This window comes from Eulemur rufifrons, chromosome 17, assembly GCF_041146395.1.
Source record: "Eulemur rufifrons isolate Redbay chromosome 17, OSU_ERuf_1, whole genome shotgun sequence".
In the NCBI taxonomy this organism is placed as follows: domain Eukaryota; kingdom Metazoa; phylum Chordata; class Mammalia; order Primates; family Lemuridae; genus Eulemur; species Eulemur rufifrons.
The window spans coordinates 52561507-52578422 of record NC_090999.1 but is presented as its reverse complement, the minus strand read 5'-3'; the positions used below and the strand labels follow the sequence as shown (position 1 = coordinate 52578422).

General features: G+C 38.6%; 1 protein-coding gene across 1 annotated transcript in view; it reads right to left on the bottom strand.

Annotated features, from left to right (window-relative positions):
* The window catches only part of CMYA5 (cardiomyopathy associated 5), an 88502-nt gene that overhangs the window by 55483 nt on the left and 16103 nt on the right, over positions 1-16916 (bottom strand). Inside the window, exon 2 of the mRNA XM_069492492.1 lies at positions 103-2339. Coding sequence (XP_069348593.1) covers positions 103-2339 — 2237 coding nt within the window. The remainder of the gene's footprint in view (positions 1-102; positions 2340-16916) is intronic.

Sequence of the window (16916 nt, the reverse complement as noted above, 5' to 3'; positions counted from 1 at the left end):
GTGGAGTCTTATGGTCAATTGTTTCCTTCAGTGACTCTTTTGCTGCACGTGATGGGACTGAATATTCAGAAGCAGATGTGGACTCTGGCGTGTACCGCCCACTTTCCGGGGACTTGTCTCCTGACAGGACCATGTGTTCTGGTGTAACTGTTGAAAACAGCGGAGATTGGCATTCCAAAGTCTTCTCAGTTGTGGATGGCGAGACAGAGTGTTCAGATTCAGAGGCCACAGCTGGAGAATATGATCCAGTGTCTTCTTTCTCTTCTGAGAGAATCATGTGCTCAGAAACACCTTTTGATTTTAGTGGGGTCTTATGGTCAATTGTTTCCTTCAGCGACTCTTTTGCTGCATGTGATGGCACTGAATATTCAGAAGCAGATGTGGACTCTGGCGTGTACCGCCCACTTTCCGAGGCCTCATCTCCTGACAGGACCACGTGTTCTGGTGTAACTGTTGAAAACAGTGGAGACTGGCATTCCAAAGTCTTCTCAGTTGTGGATGGAGAGAGAGAGCGCTCAGATACAGAGGCCACAGCTGGGGAATGGGGCTCAAATTCCTCATTCTCTTCTTCTGACAAAACTACATGTTCAGCTATAGTTTTGACGCTGGATGGAGAAACTGGCTCAACTTCTCGCTCCTCTAGTTCATGGTTCAAATCCTGTGGTACTGAATACTCTGATACAAAAGCAGAATCAGTGGAAACAGACTCATTTTCCTCTCTTTCTTCCTCAGACAAAGTGCCATGTTCAGGGGTTGATGTTGTCAGTAGTGGTAGAACAGGTTCCTCTGCTTTGTGCACCACTTCAGGAGACAAACGTGGTAGGAAGGGCTTCTCAGAAACTAATGGACTTTCTGGGTATTCAAGTTCTATGATTTCTTCTTCCGTTAAATTAGAATCTTCAGGTTCAGGAGTAGCAGCTATTGGTAGGGAAGTTTCTACTTCTTCTTTCTCTGGTTCTTCTAACACTAGGGATTCAGAAAGAGACATGGATGGCTCAAGCACATTTTCTTCTTTCTCTCCTTTGACATTAAGATGAGGAGGGGTCAGTTGTTCAGAGACTGGTTCTGCCCTTTCTAGTGAAGTCAGGTGTAGCTGTTCACTGTCTGGACCAAAAGCTTCCTGAGTAGATGCCGCCAGACCTGGTGAACTTGTCTCCAGAAAATCCTTCTCTGCCTCCAGTGAAATGGAATGGTCAATGGAATATACATCTTCCTTCTGTACCTCATCAACTAAAGACGATGAGACTGAAGAGTCGTTTTCTGGAGTTCTGGCTCCGTGGGAAGCAAGTTCAAATTCTTCCTTTGCTGTTTCCAGGAACACAGTTGCAGATATATCAGGTGACAGAAGGGAAGGCTCCATTTCATGGCTTTTTGCTTCATTGTCTGGCTGTTGTGGCACTGACTGTGGAGGCCTGGGCTGTGTTTCTTGTTCTTCTGTGTTGTTACTTAAATAAGAGGAAACTGTGTGCTCTGATGCAGACGTGGCATTTAAGGAGGAATCAATGTCAGTTTTCTTTTGATCTTCATGACTGAATAATGAGGTCAGGGACTTTGATCCTTTGAAGAGTGTACTTCTCCAGGGTGGGGCAAGCTCTTTTACTTTTTCATCTTCTATGCTTTGGGCTACTGATTTGCCTGTTTTGGAAACTGTGTTAGAATCATAATTGCCCAAGTCTGGCTCTAAGCTAATAGATGCATCTTTCCCTTTTCTATAATGTATTTCTTTAATTACGTAACCCTTTGGCAATGTTCCATAAAATTGTAGAGGAATTAATTCTTCTTTAACTGAATTAAACATCTTAATTTTATATTGTACTGTTCCTATGTAGACTGGCCTTAACACTAATGGCTTGTGTTCTTTGTATATTGCCCCAGTAATAGGAGGTGTATTTGAAACGGTCTTCTTTTTCCTCGTTTTATCATAAATGCCTGTGTATGACTTCTCTTTCTCAACGTTTACTACCTGGCTTTCTGAAATTAAAGGGTTGTCTTTTTTGTTTGCTGGAACATCTTGGGATTCAAAAGAATTTCTTTTTTTGTTGCCTTTCCGACGCAATGATGGTGAGCCACGCTTTGCTTTGTGAGTTCTTTTCCGAACCTTTTTAACTTCATCCACAATAAAGGAAACATTTCCTGGAGGAGAACTCACAGCTGACCCCTCCGGACTACACACACCAGAAGTCTGACTTTCTTCCGAGGCCCAAGGAGTAGAAGATGTATTTGAATTGGTCTCCCAGGTTATTCCACTATCTTCCCCTTGAACTGTCACCATGGAAAAGGAGGGGTCAGATATGATACACTCCTGCTTGGTCTTGCCCTCTTCATCCTGGTCTGATAACCTACAATAAATAATAATATTAATTATTATATATTATATTATAATACAATATTATTAATTACTTATTAGAATAGTAAGTAAATATGTTTTTACCAGGTAAAAGATTAATGTGAAATTAAAATATAGACATCAATAGTTCCATCCACATCAAAAAGAGGGATATATATCAAATAAAGTTTAAAAATTGAAGTCAGGACACCAAATACAGTGACACATCCTGCTGGAATGACTCAGTATCCTACAAACTCAAAAAAGCTAAAGTTAAATTCATCACTTACCCTCATCAGGATTGCCTTCCTGATCCCCTCGGGCTCAGCAGTCACTCACGCTCACTCCAGTCACCAGAGTGCCTCTTGCATCTGTGCTCTCTGTTCCCACTATTGCCACCTTACCTAGCTTGCCATCACTCCCCTCCTGGATCACTGCCATTAGCCTCCAACCTGGCCAGCTGGTACTACAGTCACCTCTTGCCCTTCCCCACCCTCAACTGATCCTGCTCATCTTTCCAGGCTAGCTTTACTGAAAATTTCAGCATGCCACTCCCTGCTTCAAAATCTCAGTAAATTCCTCATACCTACAGGGGTAACAAAAAAAAAAAAAAAAAAAAAAAAAAGGTCAAAATCCTTAGCTCTCTGATCCTATCTGACATTATTTCCAAGTATCTACCTCCACCCTACCCCTACAAGGTAAATTTCCATTTTAACTATATAATTCATTGTCCGGTGCATGTATCATGGGAACTCTGAGTCATGATAGAGGGGGAAAAGGTCATTGAACATAGAGAGATCACAAAGGATATCAGCCTACTGTGCTTTGCTTTCTTCATCTATAAAACAGGAGTAATAATAGAAACTATCCCAGGGGACTGCTGTGAGGATTAAATTAATTAATTCATATGAAATGCCTAGGAAAAGTGCCTGGCATGCAGTTAGTGCCCAACAAACATTGTTTGTAATCTGGCCTTCCAGGCAGTCCTTGGACTAGAGATCAAAGGGGCCTGGGCCTGGTCATTTTCAATTGCTGCAGGTGTTGGAGAGGCTGTCTCCTGGAACTGCTCTCATAGCTTCTCTGCAATGGCTGGCTTTGACGGCCCCTTCGGTTACTGTTGGGCCCCTGTCTCACACTCTGCAGCATTCTTCTTCTCTGGAATTTTCTTCTACCTCCTCATCATCTGTGCTGATGCTGTTCCTCCATTTAGAATGCTTAGCCTCCACCACACTCCACCTCTTCTGCACATTTGAATTCTATCTACTCCTCAAGGCTTAGTTTAAAAACCTCCCCATTACCATCCCTGATCCATTCAGCAGTCATGTTTGCCAACACTTCATAAACATGAAGTTTAGGATTAAAACTCCAAGGGCTATTTCCTCCAAGAATATGGTTGCAATTTGAGATAAGTCCAAATTATTGATTTATACCTTTCTACAACAATAAAAACAACAACAAAAAAACTCTCTACGTTAAAACCACTAAGCATAAGTATTAAATGAAGGCACTTTTAAGAAAAATACACAGAATTTAGGTCCCTTACTGATTCTTTTTTTTTCTTTTTCTTTTTATCATCAGTCACTGCTTATATCAGTGGTTCTTAACTCCAGAACACTTAAAAGCACCTGTGAGGAGCTTTTTAAAAATACTAACACCATCCCATACCCTTTTCCACAGAGATTCTGATTTAATCGTACCAGGGTAGACTCTAGGCATTGCTACGTTTTCATGTTTTAAAAGCTTATAGGCGACTCCAACATGTATCCAGAGCTGACGTCACTGGCATAAACAATCCTAGCTCCGAAACTTAAAGAGCACATACCGTTCTTGCTTACAGGCCTTCCTGGTTTGTTAGGCTGGCTGAGGATCAGGACCGTAAGTCCTCGCGGGTACATTCTGCTCCCCTTGGTTAAACTTCAGAGTCTCCCCAGAAATCTACTGCAGAGGGGTTATGGATGTCCTGAGATCCTGATCTCTTTACCTCTCAGCACAGCCAGATGGAGCCTGGGACAGCCAGAGCCCCCGGGCCACTAGCCTGCAACAGCAAGAAGCCTCATCCATTCACCCCGCTATAAATATTATTTTCTACACATGCCCTGGGTGAAAAGGGTGGGGAAGCAGTGGGAAAAAGTAGTTTGTCCATCTCCCCTGCAACTCTGCTCTCACTTACTTGCTTTGGTATTAAACTACTGAACTTAATTAGGAATTAATACTCTATCGTGGTCCTGAACTGAATCTTACTTTCAACTGTTTTTTCAAGCTCTTTTACCTACCTAATTAAAGTTATTTCACAGAATTTTCAACTCATACTACTTCTTCTCTCTTCCATGTCACTTAACCGAAATAGGATGAAATTAAAAACCGAGGTTATGACATGCATCTGGGAAGTCAGCATTTTGAATGCCCATGATTGTAGTAGCATTATAAAATTCAATTATAAATTCAATTTAGAGTTAATTATTGACTGTAAATTCAATGTGCTCAACCAGAGAAGTTTTCATTACCAGCGAGAATGAGCTGGGGAGAGTGCTGAAACGGCAGGCATCAGAAGGTACAGCCCTGCTGCGGTGGATTCACCCAATCAATCATTTGCTTGTTCATTCACTCATTTATTTCTTCATTTAATAAACTTTTACTGAGTGAAAATAAAACTTTTATTATACTTTGTATTCCTAGTATCTAAACGATAAGACAGAACATTCTTCTAAGAAATTTAAAATCTAATAGGGAGACAGAACTAAACATTTTAATACATTGTGAAAAGTACTATTACAGAAGATAGGCAAGATATAACGAGAACACCATAAAGAACAGATGACTTCACAGAGGAAAGATCCTTGAGTGGTTTGCAGAAGAAGAAATAGAGGAGTCTGCCAAATGGATGAGGAGAGAAGATGGTGTGAGGATGGGGAGGTCATTCCAGGAAAAGTTCACAGGATATGCAAAATGTGTGTATGAATAAACAGTCTGGCTCACTGAGAGACCCAAAGTCGAACAGAGCCAACAGGAACCAGAGAGTGACTATACGGTATTCGTATGTGTAAAGCCATAGCCATATTATACTCAGTCTAAAGAAACAATGTATTAACAGAAGGGAAATGGTCCCCATAGAGTTCAGAAATGCTTCCAGGACTGCTTTTTACTGAGGAATGCAAGTGTTCTCATCTGTGCATATATCGGCATTTTATAGTTAAATGATATTGGCTATGGAGATCCTCTCATCCACCCCCCTCCGACTGCATTCTCACAAAGCAACCTTCTCGTTATTTCTTGGCTTCCCATGCAGATTTATCTATAGGAGTGCAGTGCAATAAATCTAATGACTTAGGCGGCTCTCATTTTATTTCCTAAGTTTATTTTTTGTGAGTTGTATTAGTATAAATCAGTTCTCAAGAGATAGATTTCATTAAATGTGCTGGAAAAAACATAATTTCTGACATTGCAAATTGAAGGATCAGGTCCTGGAATATGATGACTACATCAAAAATCCCTGTGTTCCTTGTGCAAGCCATGATCACCCTTCCTGGGTATACCTTCTCTCTCTCTCTCTTTTTTCTTCATTTCATCTTTGCTCAAACACAGACGAGCATCTTATTAAAAATTAAGTTTAGAATCATGAGTGGATAGAACCCTGTGGCTTTATAATATCTCATTTTTTTGTTTGTTTTTGCTGCTTTTTTTTCTTTCTCAGATTCTGCTTTCAGAGAAAGTATTTCTCATCTTGTAAGGGAGGAAAGATGAGAGAGGGAATACATATGTACAAACTGAAATTTCTAAAGAGGGAAATGGCTAGCCATCAAAGTGGAGCTACCAAAATAATAATTTCCCATATTTCATCATGAGTATCTTTGTTTTGAATTGATACTCTCATTCTGTCCTTTAAAAAAAAAAAAAAAATCCCTACACTCTGAAGAAGTGAAATGGGTCCTCAAACTATTATCTGAAGGTTAAGATTTGTTACTCCAGTCACGAATCACTTAACAACAGGAATACATTGGGAGAAATGCACCCTCAGGCGATTTCAGCCTTGTGCAAACACCACAGAGAACACTTACACAAACCTCGATGGTATAGACTGCTGCACACCTAGGCTACATGCATGGTATAGCCTATTGCTCCTAGGCTACAAACCTGTATGGCATGTTACTGCACTGAATACCATCAGCAAATGTAACACAATGGTAAGTATTTGTATATCTAAACATACCCAAACATAGAAAAAGTACAGTAAAAATATGGTGCTATAATCTTATGGGACCACTGTCATATATGGGGTCTGTCATTGACGAAAACATGAAACATCATTATGCAGCACATGACTATATTATCCTTTTTTCCTGCAAACCTCAAGATTTGTATTCTAGGAACTGGTAGTTCCTTCCTCTGACCAGTAGTTAAAGTACCATTAAAGTTCTTGATAGGAATATAATGATGAATACTACCTTGGATTTGCATGAGGCCTTATTCTACCTTTAAGCAATCACAGTGCGCTAACACGAAGTGTATCAAACAGAAGAAGGTAATGGGTAGGATATTTTTCCAACTAAATCTTTTTAAATGAATCAAATATCAATTGTTATAACAATGGGAAAGTCACATATGATCCTGCTTATGTTACAAACTTCAAAATATAGTTTTAAAGCATAAAACACCCAGCAAACTTGTGATCTTATAATACAAACTGTTAGCATTTTATGAGTCTTAAAAAAATTGACTTCTTAAAAATATAATCACTAATTCTACAATTAATATTTCACCAAGAACTAATTTAATGTCCATGTCTTTAGCAGAAACAAAATCATACGCATTGCTGAACAAAAGTAGTATTAAACAGCTTAGGTTAAAAAGAGCTTATACGCCATTAGGGAATTAGGAAAAAAATTCATGAAACCATGAATGAAAAAAATTATTGTACAGCATTATTATGCCATAACAGAAAGGGCTCATTTTGTAGATATACTAAGAACATTCAAGTTCATTGTGGATAGAAAGAATAAATATCAACGACCAGATAATTCAGAAGCCTGGAAGTTAGGGCCCTCTATTATTTGAAACCTAGTTATTTTCCCCTTCATGAATTCTATGATCCAGCCAAACATAGGCTTTACCCTTCATGACTTTGCTTATATCTTTCTCTTCATTTGAAATGAATCATCTCTGTACATTTTGCCTCTTATTTCTTTAGAGACCAGCTCATATATCAACTTCTCCATGTAGCTGTCACTGATGCTGCAAGCCAAAAGTAATTTTCTCCCCCTGAACCTCTAGAATCTTAATGTAATATTTTCCTGTGGGATTTACCATCTTACATTCAAGTTATTTTTATGTATATCTTAGCTCCTCTGCAAGACTGTAAACTACCTGTGAGCAGGGATTGTGTCTTTTAGTGTTTCTGCTAGAGGCTCTCCTCTTATGAAATCTTTCCAAAGCATTCAACTTTGTTTTCATGGGAAAAACAACTCTTTTATTTTTGTATTTGTATTTCATCAGCTTAAGCAATATTTAATTAAATCGTGTTATAACAATATCAAGTACAACTAGTATAAAAAGGCTCGAGAACAATCACAAGTGACCCTTAGTATAAATACAACACAAAGGAGAATACTTATTAGAGAGTACTTACAAGAGTAGTCAGCTTGCCTAGGGCATCAGTCTGTTTTACAGAGAAAATGGAGTTTTGGTTACTCCAGCCAATTTGGTATAGTCACAGTGAAAAGTAGTTAAGAGTACTTGTATTTCTCTTTTTGTACATTCCTATTAATAGTTTCCATTCATTAGTGTTTACTCCCATGAGGTTTCTGTTTCAGGTGAAAGGATGAGACTTCCTCAATCACTTTTTTTTTTTTTTTTTTGAGGCAGAGTCCTGCTCTGTCACCCTGGCTAGAGTGCCATGGCATCAACCTAGCTCATAGCAACCTCAAACTCCTGGGCTCAAAGTGATCCTTCTGCCTCAGCCTCCCGAGTAGCTGGGACTACAGGCATGTGCCACCATGCCTGGCTAATTTTTTCTATATATATTTTTAGTTGTCCAGCTAATTTCTTTCTATTTTTTAGTAGAGACGGGGTCTCGCTCTTGCTCAGGGCTGGTTTCGAACTCCTAAGCTCAAACGATCCACCCACCTTGGCCTCCCAAAGTGCTAGGATTACAGGCGTGAGCCACTGCTCCGGGCCCTCTCAATCACTTTCAATTGACTTCAAATGGAAGCCCAAAGTAAAGATTCATTCATTCAACAAGTATTTATTGAGCTCAAAGTATGTAGTAGGTAGGCACTATATTAAGCATGGGGGTCTTTTATGGCAAGTTACTGTTTGGTGCAAATTTTTACAAGGTCTTAAGAGTTCATTTCGAATTAATCAATTTTGTCTGAGATATAGACTTATGACAGAAACATAAATTAACTTTGTCTTGTTTTATTCTTCTGAAACTAGGATGTATTTGAACATTGCTACTGGAGGTAGCTTCACTTTAAAGCAAACTGGGTGCTTGCCTGAGCCCTCACCTGTACGAGAGCAACACTAGACACAGTGAGCATTCTCCCAGCTGAGTTTGAGAACACTCAGGTGTTATATGTGAACATTCTCCTGCATCCTCTACACAAGAATGTAGGAATAAACTCAGCGATATAAGGATTCATAGCTTTTTAGTTTTTTTAATGGGGCATTTCATCTATAAAATCTCTTAAAATACATGATTGCAATTTATTTAAAATAATTGTTTGTGACACTGATTTCTAATTCCAAATGTTTCTTCTCCTGTAGAAGGACATCTATTAGAAGAACACTGCTGGTCTAGCTTCTCATTATCACTCTTCCCCACGTTACTGTGCTCCTTGTGCTGTGAAGTGTACAAGGAGAGGCCTGTGGTTCTTCAGAGCCCATGACCGGGTATTTAAATCTGTTTATTTCTGAGATTTGGTACTAGAAAGCACATTGTTTGTCTTCTACCTAAGCCACATTTTCTGATATCAGTTTTATCAGTAATAAAGTTGATATTTTTATCTCTATCATTCCTTTGATTTATCTGTCAATTGTTTCAGAACTTAGATAAGGAAAAGAGGGTAATTCTACTTGCCAAATCCCAATATAAATAAATATACCATCCATTAGTGGTAGAACCTAGAGGACATGACTTGACAGCGAGAACAGATATGATAGATAATCTATGTGCTCGTGAGACCAAAAGCAATCTGCCAGTCAGAACTTGGCAATGCCCTGATCCCACGTGGGTCTCCCGCAGACACACAGGCACGTGCATATCTTTTTTGCACAAGATTTGAGAAGCCCAGAACTGCATAGAACGATCCTCTATAAGCAACACAGACCAAGTTCAAAGGTACATTACTGTGGTCTGGGATATATAATACTCATCTCCACTGCAAAAATGTCTATGAGTTGGAACGAATAGATTATGCAAAAAAGATAAAAGTTGGTATTCTTAAAAGAAATGCCTCAGGTTACTTTAGCCTCAAGTCATGCTAGCTCTACAGCTGCCTCTGCTACCACCTGCTAGCAGGAGTGAGGAAATCTGGATTCCAGTGCTTGCGCTGACACTCACCAGGTGTCTGGTTTTCAGCAACAATGATAAGTTATATTTGCATATCACTTAATGACTTTCCACATACCTTCATCTATATTCTTTCCTTTTACCCTCAGATTCATCATTTGATTTGGTCAAAAAATATTTAACACCTACCACATACCAGACTCTGTTCTAGGCAATGAGGACACAGCAGCAAATAAAACAAAGTCCTGGCTCTCATGTTGCTTAGATTCTAGGATGAGAGAAGATAAGCGCTATGAAGACAGTAAGACAGGGTGAATGGGAGAGAGAGTGATGGCTGTGAGTTGGGGTGCTATGTTATACAGGGTGATCAAGGAAGATCTCTCAATTAAAGAGACATTTGGGCATACACATGAAGGAAGCGAGGGAGTGAGTCTGAAAATATTAGGAGAAGGAGCAAACACTAAAGGCACTGAGATGAGACTGCATTTGAGATGAGAATGCATTTGGCATGGTCAAAAAACAGCAAAGACAGGATTGTGCTGCAGCAGAGTGAGAGAGGGAGAAATAGGAAATGAGGTCAGAATGGTAGCTGGGAACCAGCTCACCTGGGCTCATCGGGAGTGTTTGGACTTTACTCTGAATGAGATGGTAAGCCATTGGTCAGGCAGGCCTGCCATGTTATAGTAGCTCAGGGATGGGCAGTTACTCAGGCTAAGCTGGTTGGGGCCCCCTACTCCCCCTGGCCTACCCTAATCAGGAATTTGAATATCAAGCAGAATGACTTGAAGGCTGAAAATCTGTGGCACTCGGGCCAGATGATCAGTCTTTCTTATGCCCTAGACCCCACCCAGCACTTCCCTGGTTCCTAATCCATCATTCATCCTGTGAGCTCCTTAGAGTTCCTCTAATAGATTCCATCTTCTGTCTGGTATATAGAGTTGTTTCTTTGCTTGCTACCAGAGATGGCTACCTTATCGCCAAGCTTGTTTCTCCTCTTTCCAGGTTTACAGATAGTCTACATTTCCCAGACTCCCTTGAGTTAGGTGTCACCAGGTGATGGCCAAGTGACTGAGCTCTAGCAATGGAAAGAGAGCACTAGTATGTATGTTGTTTCTATGCATGGATCATAAAAATCTGCCACATGCAGTTGTCTGCACTTTTTCCCATCCACAGCTTGAAGCATGGCAACCTAAAGGCCAAAAGCTGAAAATGCCAAAGCTACAACAGGCAAGGTTCCTAGGTCCCTGAGTCACTGCTCAAATAAGAGCTGCCCAACCAGAAATACCTGTATTGGATTTGTTTTTTTTTGTTTTTTTTTTTTTTTCAGAGATAGGGTCTCACTCTATTGTCCAGGCTGCAGCATAGCTGGGACTACAGATATGCACCAGCATGCCTGGCTAATTTTTGAACAATTTCTTTATAGATAAGGTCTTGCTATATTGCCCAGGCTGGTCTCAAACTCCTGGCCTAAGTGATCCTTCCCACCTCAGCCTCCCAAAGCGCTGGGATTACAGGTGTGAGCCATCACACTCAGCCTATGTTGGACTTTTAAGTGAGCTAGAGAAAACATTAAGTCACTGAGATTTGGGGGTTTGTTACAGCACTTAGTGTTACCTTATCTAGTACAAAGCCAACTAATACATCTCAGTCACTATTAAACATCTCACTCCAACATAAAACATCTTAACTCCTGGGCATAGAAAACACATTTTTGTGTTTATATATATATATATATACATATATATATATATATATATTTGTATGTATATAAGTTTAACTGCAAAAGTAAATGAAAGAAAACATTCTCATTATAAAAAATTAATCTAACATAGTCTCCCTTAATAACTACCACCCCATCTCTGCCCCATTACCAGAGATAACCCAGTTAATTGATACCATTTTGCAAATTAAAAAAACAGAGCAAAAACTGAGCCTGGCAAAAAAAATAATCAGAATTCTATTTTTAAATTGCAGTAAGTGCCCATAATATGCAAAGTAGTGAGAACATAAAGAGAAATAACATAGTTCTCGCCTTCCAGGAACTTAGAGGGAGGCATAGAGATATACCTGCAAACAGACCATTGTAATACCGTGTAGCATGTGCTTCAACACAAAGAAAGTGCAAAAGGCATCAGATTTGGTACAGAGAAGGAAATTTTTTTAACTTTGAGATCGAGTGGGGCAGGCTATTTAAATACATATGTAAGAGGAGGGGTCAGGAATATAATCACAGAGTAAAAAAACCTGACATAAAGTTTTGCAAGATAAAAATGAGTTTTCCAGGAGGACCCAGTTAGAGGCAATTCAGGTAAAAGGAACAACATGTGCAAAAGGATAGAGGTGTGAAACCATAGGATGTGTCTGGGTGTGCTTTGGGGCACCTCCGCAAAAGTCTGTAATCATCTTGAAAGTCACAAGATCCAGTGGTATATATGTTAGTATTAATGCAGATGCTTCCAAATTCCACTCCAAGCAGATTGGAAAATACCCATCACCCTGTCTTTCCCAGGGCTTTGGACAATCCTGATAATTAGTTAGTAATGGGCTACACATAGACTTCTTATTAACAGCAAAGATAACTCAAGTCATTGAGTGCCTAAGACATGTGCCTGATCTTACAACCAGGACCAGATAAAGATGTGATCCATTTGAAAGTAGGACGTTTCAAAGCAGTGACTATCTTCTTTCCTACCCCGACGCCTCCCCAACCAAAATACTACATGTGGGCCATGTGCATAAATGTCTTCATTTATTTCAAGTAGGAAGTGTCTACCTAGCAGGTAAAGGTATTAATGTGATCCATCCAAAACTCTGGAATTGTAGAAATCATTTATCTGTCCAGAGTTAAAAAGGGTCATTGGGCTTCAGCATGGACAATCAATTTATAAATACTTAGAAAGTATCTATCTATTCAGGATCTGGCTATGAGCTAGGACTATTACTCAATTACATAAACTATAGGCAGACATCTGAATCTTCCAGAGAAAAGTAAAAAAAAAAAAACCAAAAAAAACCTCATCCACTAAATTTTCCACTATTATCAATAACTAAGGTCAAAAAGATGATAGGATCAGAGAACCAAAATAAATAAACTATGGTGTGACAGGGCTTGTTCAGAGCTTAGTGACTGCTTCAGACCAAAACTTGGGCAACTCCATTATTTGTGGTCTTGGGAGGTAGGGGTTCCTCAATGGTGGCACTAGTGACATTTGGAGCTGGATAGTTCTTTGTGCTAGGGGCACTGTCCTGTGTGCTGAGGATGTTTATTAACATCCCTGGCTCCTACCCAGTAGATGCCATTAATATCCCATTCCCAGTTGTGACAATCAAAAATGTCTTGAGACATGTATTCGTTGAGAACCACTGGTATAGGGAGACTCAACAGTGAGAAAAGAGAGGCAACCACAGGCAACATCAACCTTGGCTGAGGATATGAGGGAAAAACCATGGAGGATAAGAATATTCGTGTTCTGGGATTCCCAGCTGAGGAGTTAAACACAGGCTCAACTGTTTAGTACTGGAATTCTTCAATAGCTACTGAGTATTAGCACAGAGCAGAAACCGTGCCCCACCAGCCTCTGCTGTCAAATTCCTGTGTGTGTTGAGTGGTGGTAGCTAAGAGACAGAGCACTTCATCTGAACAGAATGTGTTAGGTTGGGATCTTTTTAAAATAAATCACTGAGCCAGGATAGACTTCTCTTCAGCCGTTATACATTTTTTTTTTTTTACTACAATTATAACTCCATAACAACAGGAAGAATGAGCGGTAATTGGTCCAAAAAGTAGGAGAAGTCTGATCGGATTTCCTTGGTGGCCCTCCAGCAATTTCTCTTGTTAAGTTTGCAACCAAGAAACAGCCCTTACATTGTAGCCTTGAAAATAATAATAATGCATTTAAAAATAAAACCCAGCTCATCTGTTAAATGGAATCAGGGTTTTTTCATATGCTTACTACAGTGTATAGCAACATTTTTCTTTTCTCTGTCATTTTTTAAGAAAAGAAAAAAAAAAACAAAAAAAACCCGCAACACCAAGGCCTCATTCTATCAGTTGCTGCTGAGATGAGTAGGGAGGGGTGAAATGCATCTCAGCCCTGGAGCTCTAGGAGACGCTTTTTTGCCTGGCTGGCGCCAGCAGAGAAACTTAGATAGCAGTGGGCTGGCTCTCTTGAGCCTGTTTGAATAAAACCTCAGAGAGAGTCCACTGGAGGCACAGGGAGGGCGCCCTCCAGCTATGGAGGAGTGCAAAATGGAAGGGGGTTAGACTGAGACCTGCGATCAAGCAACAACCACACACCTGCTCTTTAATTTCCAAGTGCTCCTCCACTGAATTTTGAGCTAGGCCCAAACTAATGCTGCCAATAATTCACCAAGAAAAATTAATCATGATGTTATAGTTACTGACAAATCCTCATATATTTTCTGCTAGATCAGCTCTGGATAACAACTCATTAACACCATTAACTTTGTTGTTTCTACAAGTGCAGTATTAGAAAGCGTGTTCCTTTGTGCATACATAAAATGTTTAGAAAATTTCCCAACCTCAATTTTTTCTTCATTCTCAAACCAAGGATCTATAAGGATTTGTGGGAAATTATCTTTTTTTGGAAATGGTTAATTCCCCTCTTTAAGGTGACCTTAACACTGGAGAACCTAAAAGATTTCTCTCTCAAGAATATAATTTACAAAGTCAGGTGACAAAATCTTTATCAACAACTAAACTTTGCATCTCTCCTCTTCAACTTTCCAAGCAATTGCCTACATTCTTTTTCTGTGTGTACAACCTTTAGTGGCTATTACTCTTAATCAAATTCTGCCACATTAGGCTGGTGGCAGGGTGCCTGATTCCTACGAGTTTGAAAGCGGATCGGCAACAGCAGATCTATCGCAGAGTTACCAGATGAGAAGTATCCAGAGGAACTGGCTGATGGTCCCATTGTCAGACTTAAACACCACCAGGAAAAAAAACAACAACAACAAGAAATATCTTACCTAAAACATAACCAGACAGTCAAACCAAACTCATAAAAGGAAGTCTCTAAAATTTCAGAGGGAAAAAGAAACAAAGAGATTAAATAAAATCCCTGTTGATACTCTAGGAAATAACTTGCTAGTAGCTTGTTCTAGGCTTCCTGTTTCTGACTTGTAAAATCTCAAAATTGGAGATTCAATAATTTAATTTGTTTTTATGGAGGACTATGTTAGAATAAATGGGATTATTATAAAACTTTGCATCTCCAAAATCACTTTTACAAGGTTTTAAAGCACTCCCAGATCTCTTTAGGAGTTTAAAAATTAAGATGAATTTCCCATAATATTCTCTTATTAGTCACCCACAAAAGAGAAAAAAACAAAAACCCAGTCAAAAATGACATGCATTTGATCTAGTGAAATGTTTTAAAAAGCATAATACAGGCACAACCCTTGCTAATATATTTTTCCCCATTACTCAGCTGAAGTCAGGTGAAAGTGCAAGATTTTTAGGTCCTATCATTAAAAATAAAGATTTTTAGGCCAGGCACAGTGGTTCACACCTGTAATCCTAGCACTCCGGGAAGGCCAAGGCAGGAGGATTGCTTGAACTCAGGAGTTCAAGACCAGCCTCAGCAAGAGCAAGACCCCATCTATACTAAAAATAAAAAGAAATTAACCAGACAACTAAAAATAGAAAACATTAGCTGGGCGTGGTGGCGCATGCCTGCAGTCCCAGCTACTTGGGAGGCTGAGGCAGGAGGATTGCTAGAGCCCAGGAGTTTGAGGTTGCTGTGAGCTAGGCTGATGCCACGGCACTCTACTCAAGGCAATGCAGTGAGACTCTATCTCTAAAAATAAAATAAATTAAAAAATGTTTTAAATAAAAAAATAAAGATTTTTTCCTAATTACCAAACAAAAATTTCACTGTAGAATATGTAGAAAAATAGAAATACACAAAAAAGAAAATTAAAATAACCAGTAATCCTAACACTCAAAGATGATCACTTTAAATATATTGGTATAGTTCCTTCATTTTTGGTCTACCCTGAATTGTTCCTTTTTTTTGTTTTTTTTTTTTACACAAATGATGTTTTGTAATGTGCTTTTTTTAACTTAAAAATATATTCTCTAAAAATATTTTTAATAAGCAAAAAAGGAAAAAACAAACAAAAAAGAAAAAAGAAACACAAAAGAAAAAACTGAAAAAACAAAAAAGATAAGACAAAACAATTTAAAATATATATATACTCTGAACATTTTTTCATGCTATTAAATATTCTTTTCCAACAGCTATTCTCAAATTCTTTGGCCTCAAATCCACTTTATACTCTTAAAAATTATTAAGAACCTCAAAAAGCTTTTGCTTATGTAGGTTGTACTTTTCGATATTATAGTAAGATTAAAAGAAATTTTTCAATTTTTCCTAATTCATCTAAAAATAGCAATAATAACCTACCACATGTCAACATCAATAACATACTTTATAAAAAGTAATTCTGTTTTCCAAAACATACAAACAAAAACATTTAGTGAAAAGAGTGGCATTATTTTATATTTCTGAAATCTTTGATGTCTGTCTTAGCAGAAGACAGCTGAATTCTCACATCTGCTTCTGCATCAAAATATAGATATGTTCTGTTAATAGAAGTCTATAAAGAAAATCTAGCCTCACACAGATAAGCAGTTGGAAGAGGGAAGAGTAATTTTCAGAAAATTGTGGATATTTTCTTTATATCACACCAAAACTTGAAAAGTAATAGTTTTTTAAAGACTAGTTGTACTATAGGATCTGAAAAAAAATCAATGAGCTTTTCATACTCTATATACTCTTGTATACTTTATATACTCTAATACTTATGAGAGAATGAAAGTGGCAATTATAAATAATGTCTTAGAATTACCATAAAAATAGTTTTGACCTTATGGATGCCCCGAGAGGGAACCACACTTGGAGAACTGCAGTTCTACAACTTCATATTTAATGGTTAGCATAGCATTGTATCACGTGATAGAACATTTTCTTTACCCCAAACCCTGTGGTTGAACATTTCGATTATTTTCAAGTGTTTGCTATAATAAGAAAATGCTATGACAAACATCTTATAGATACA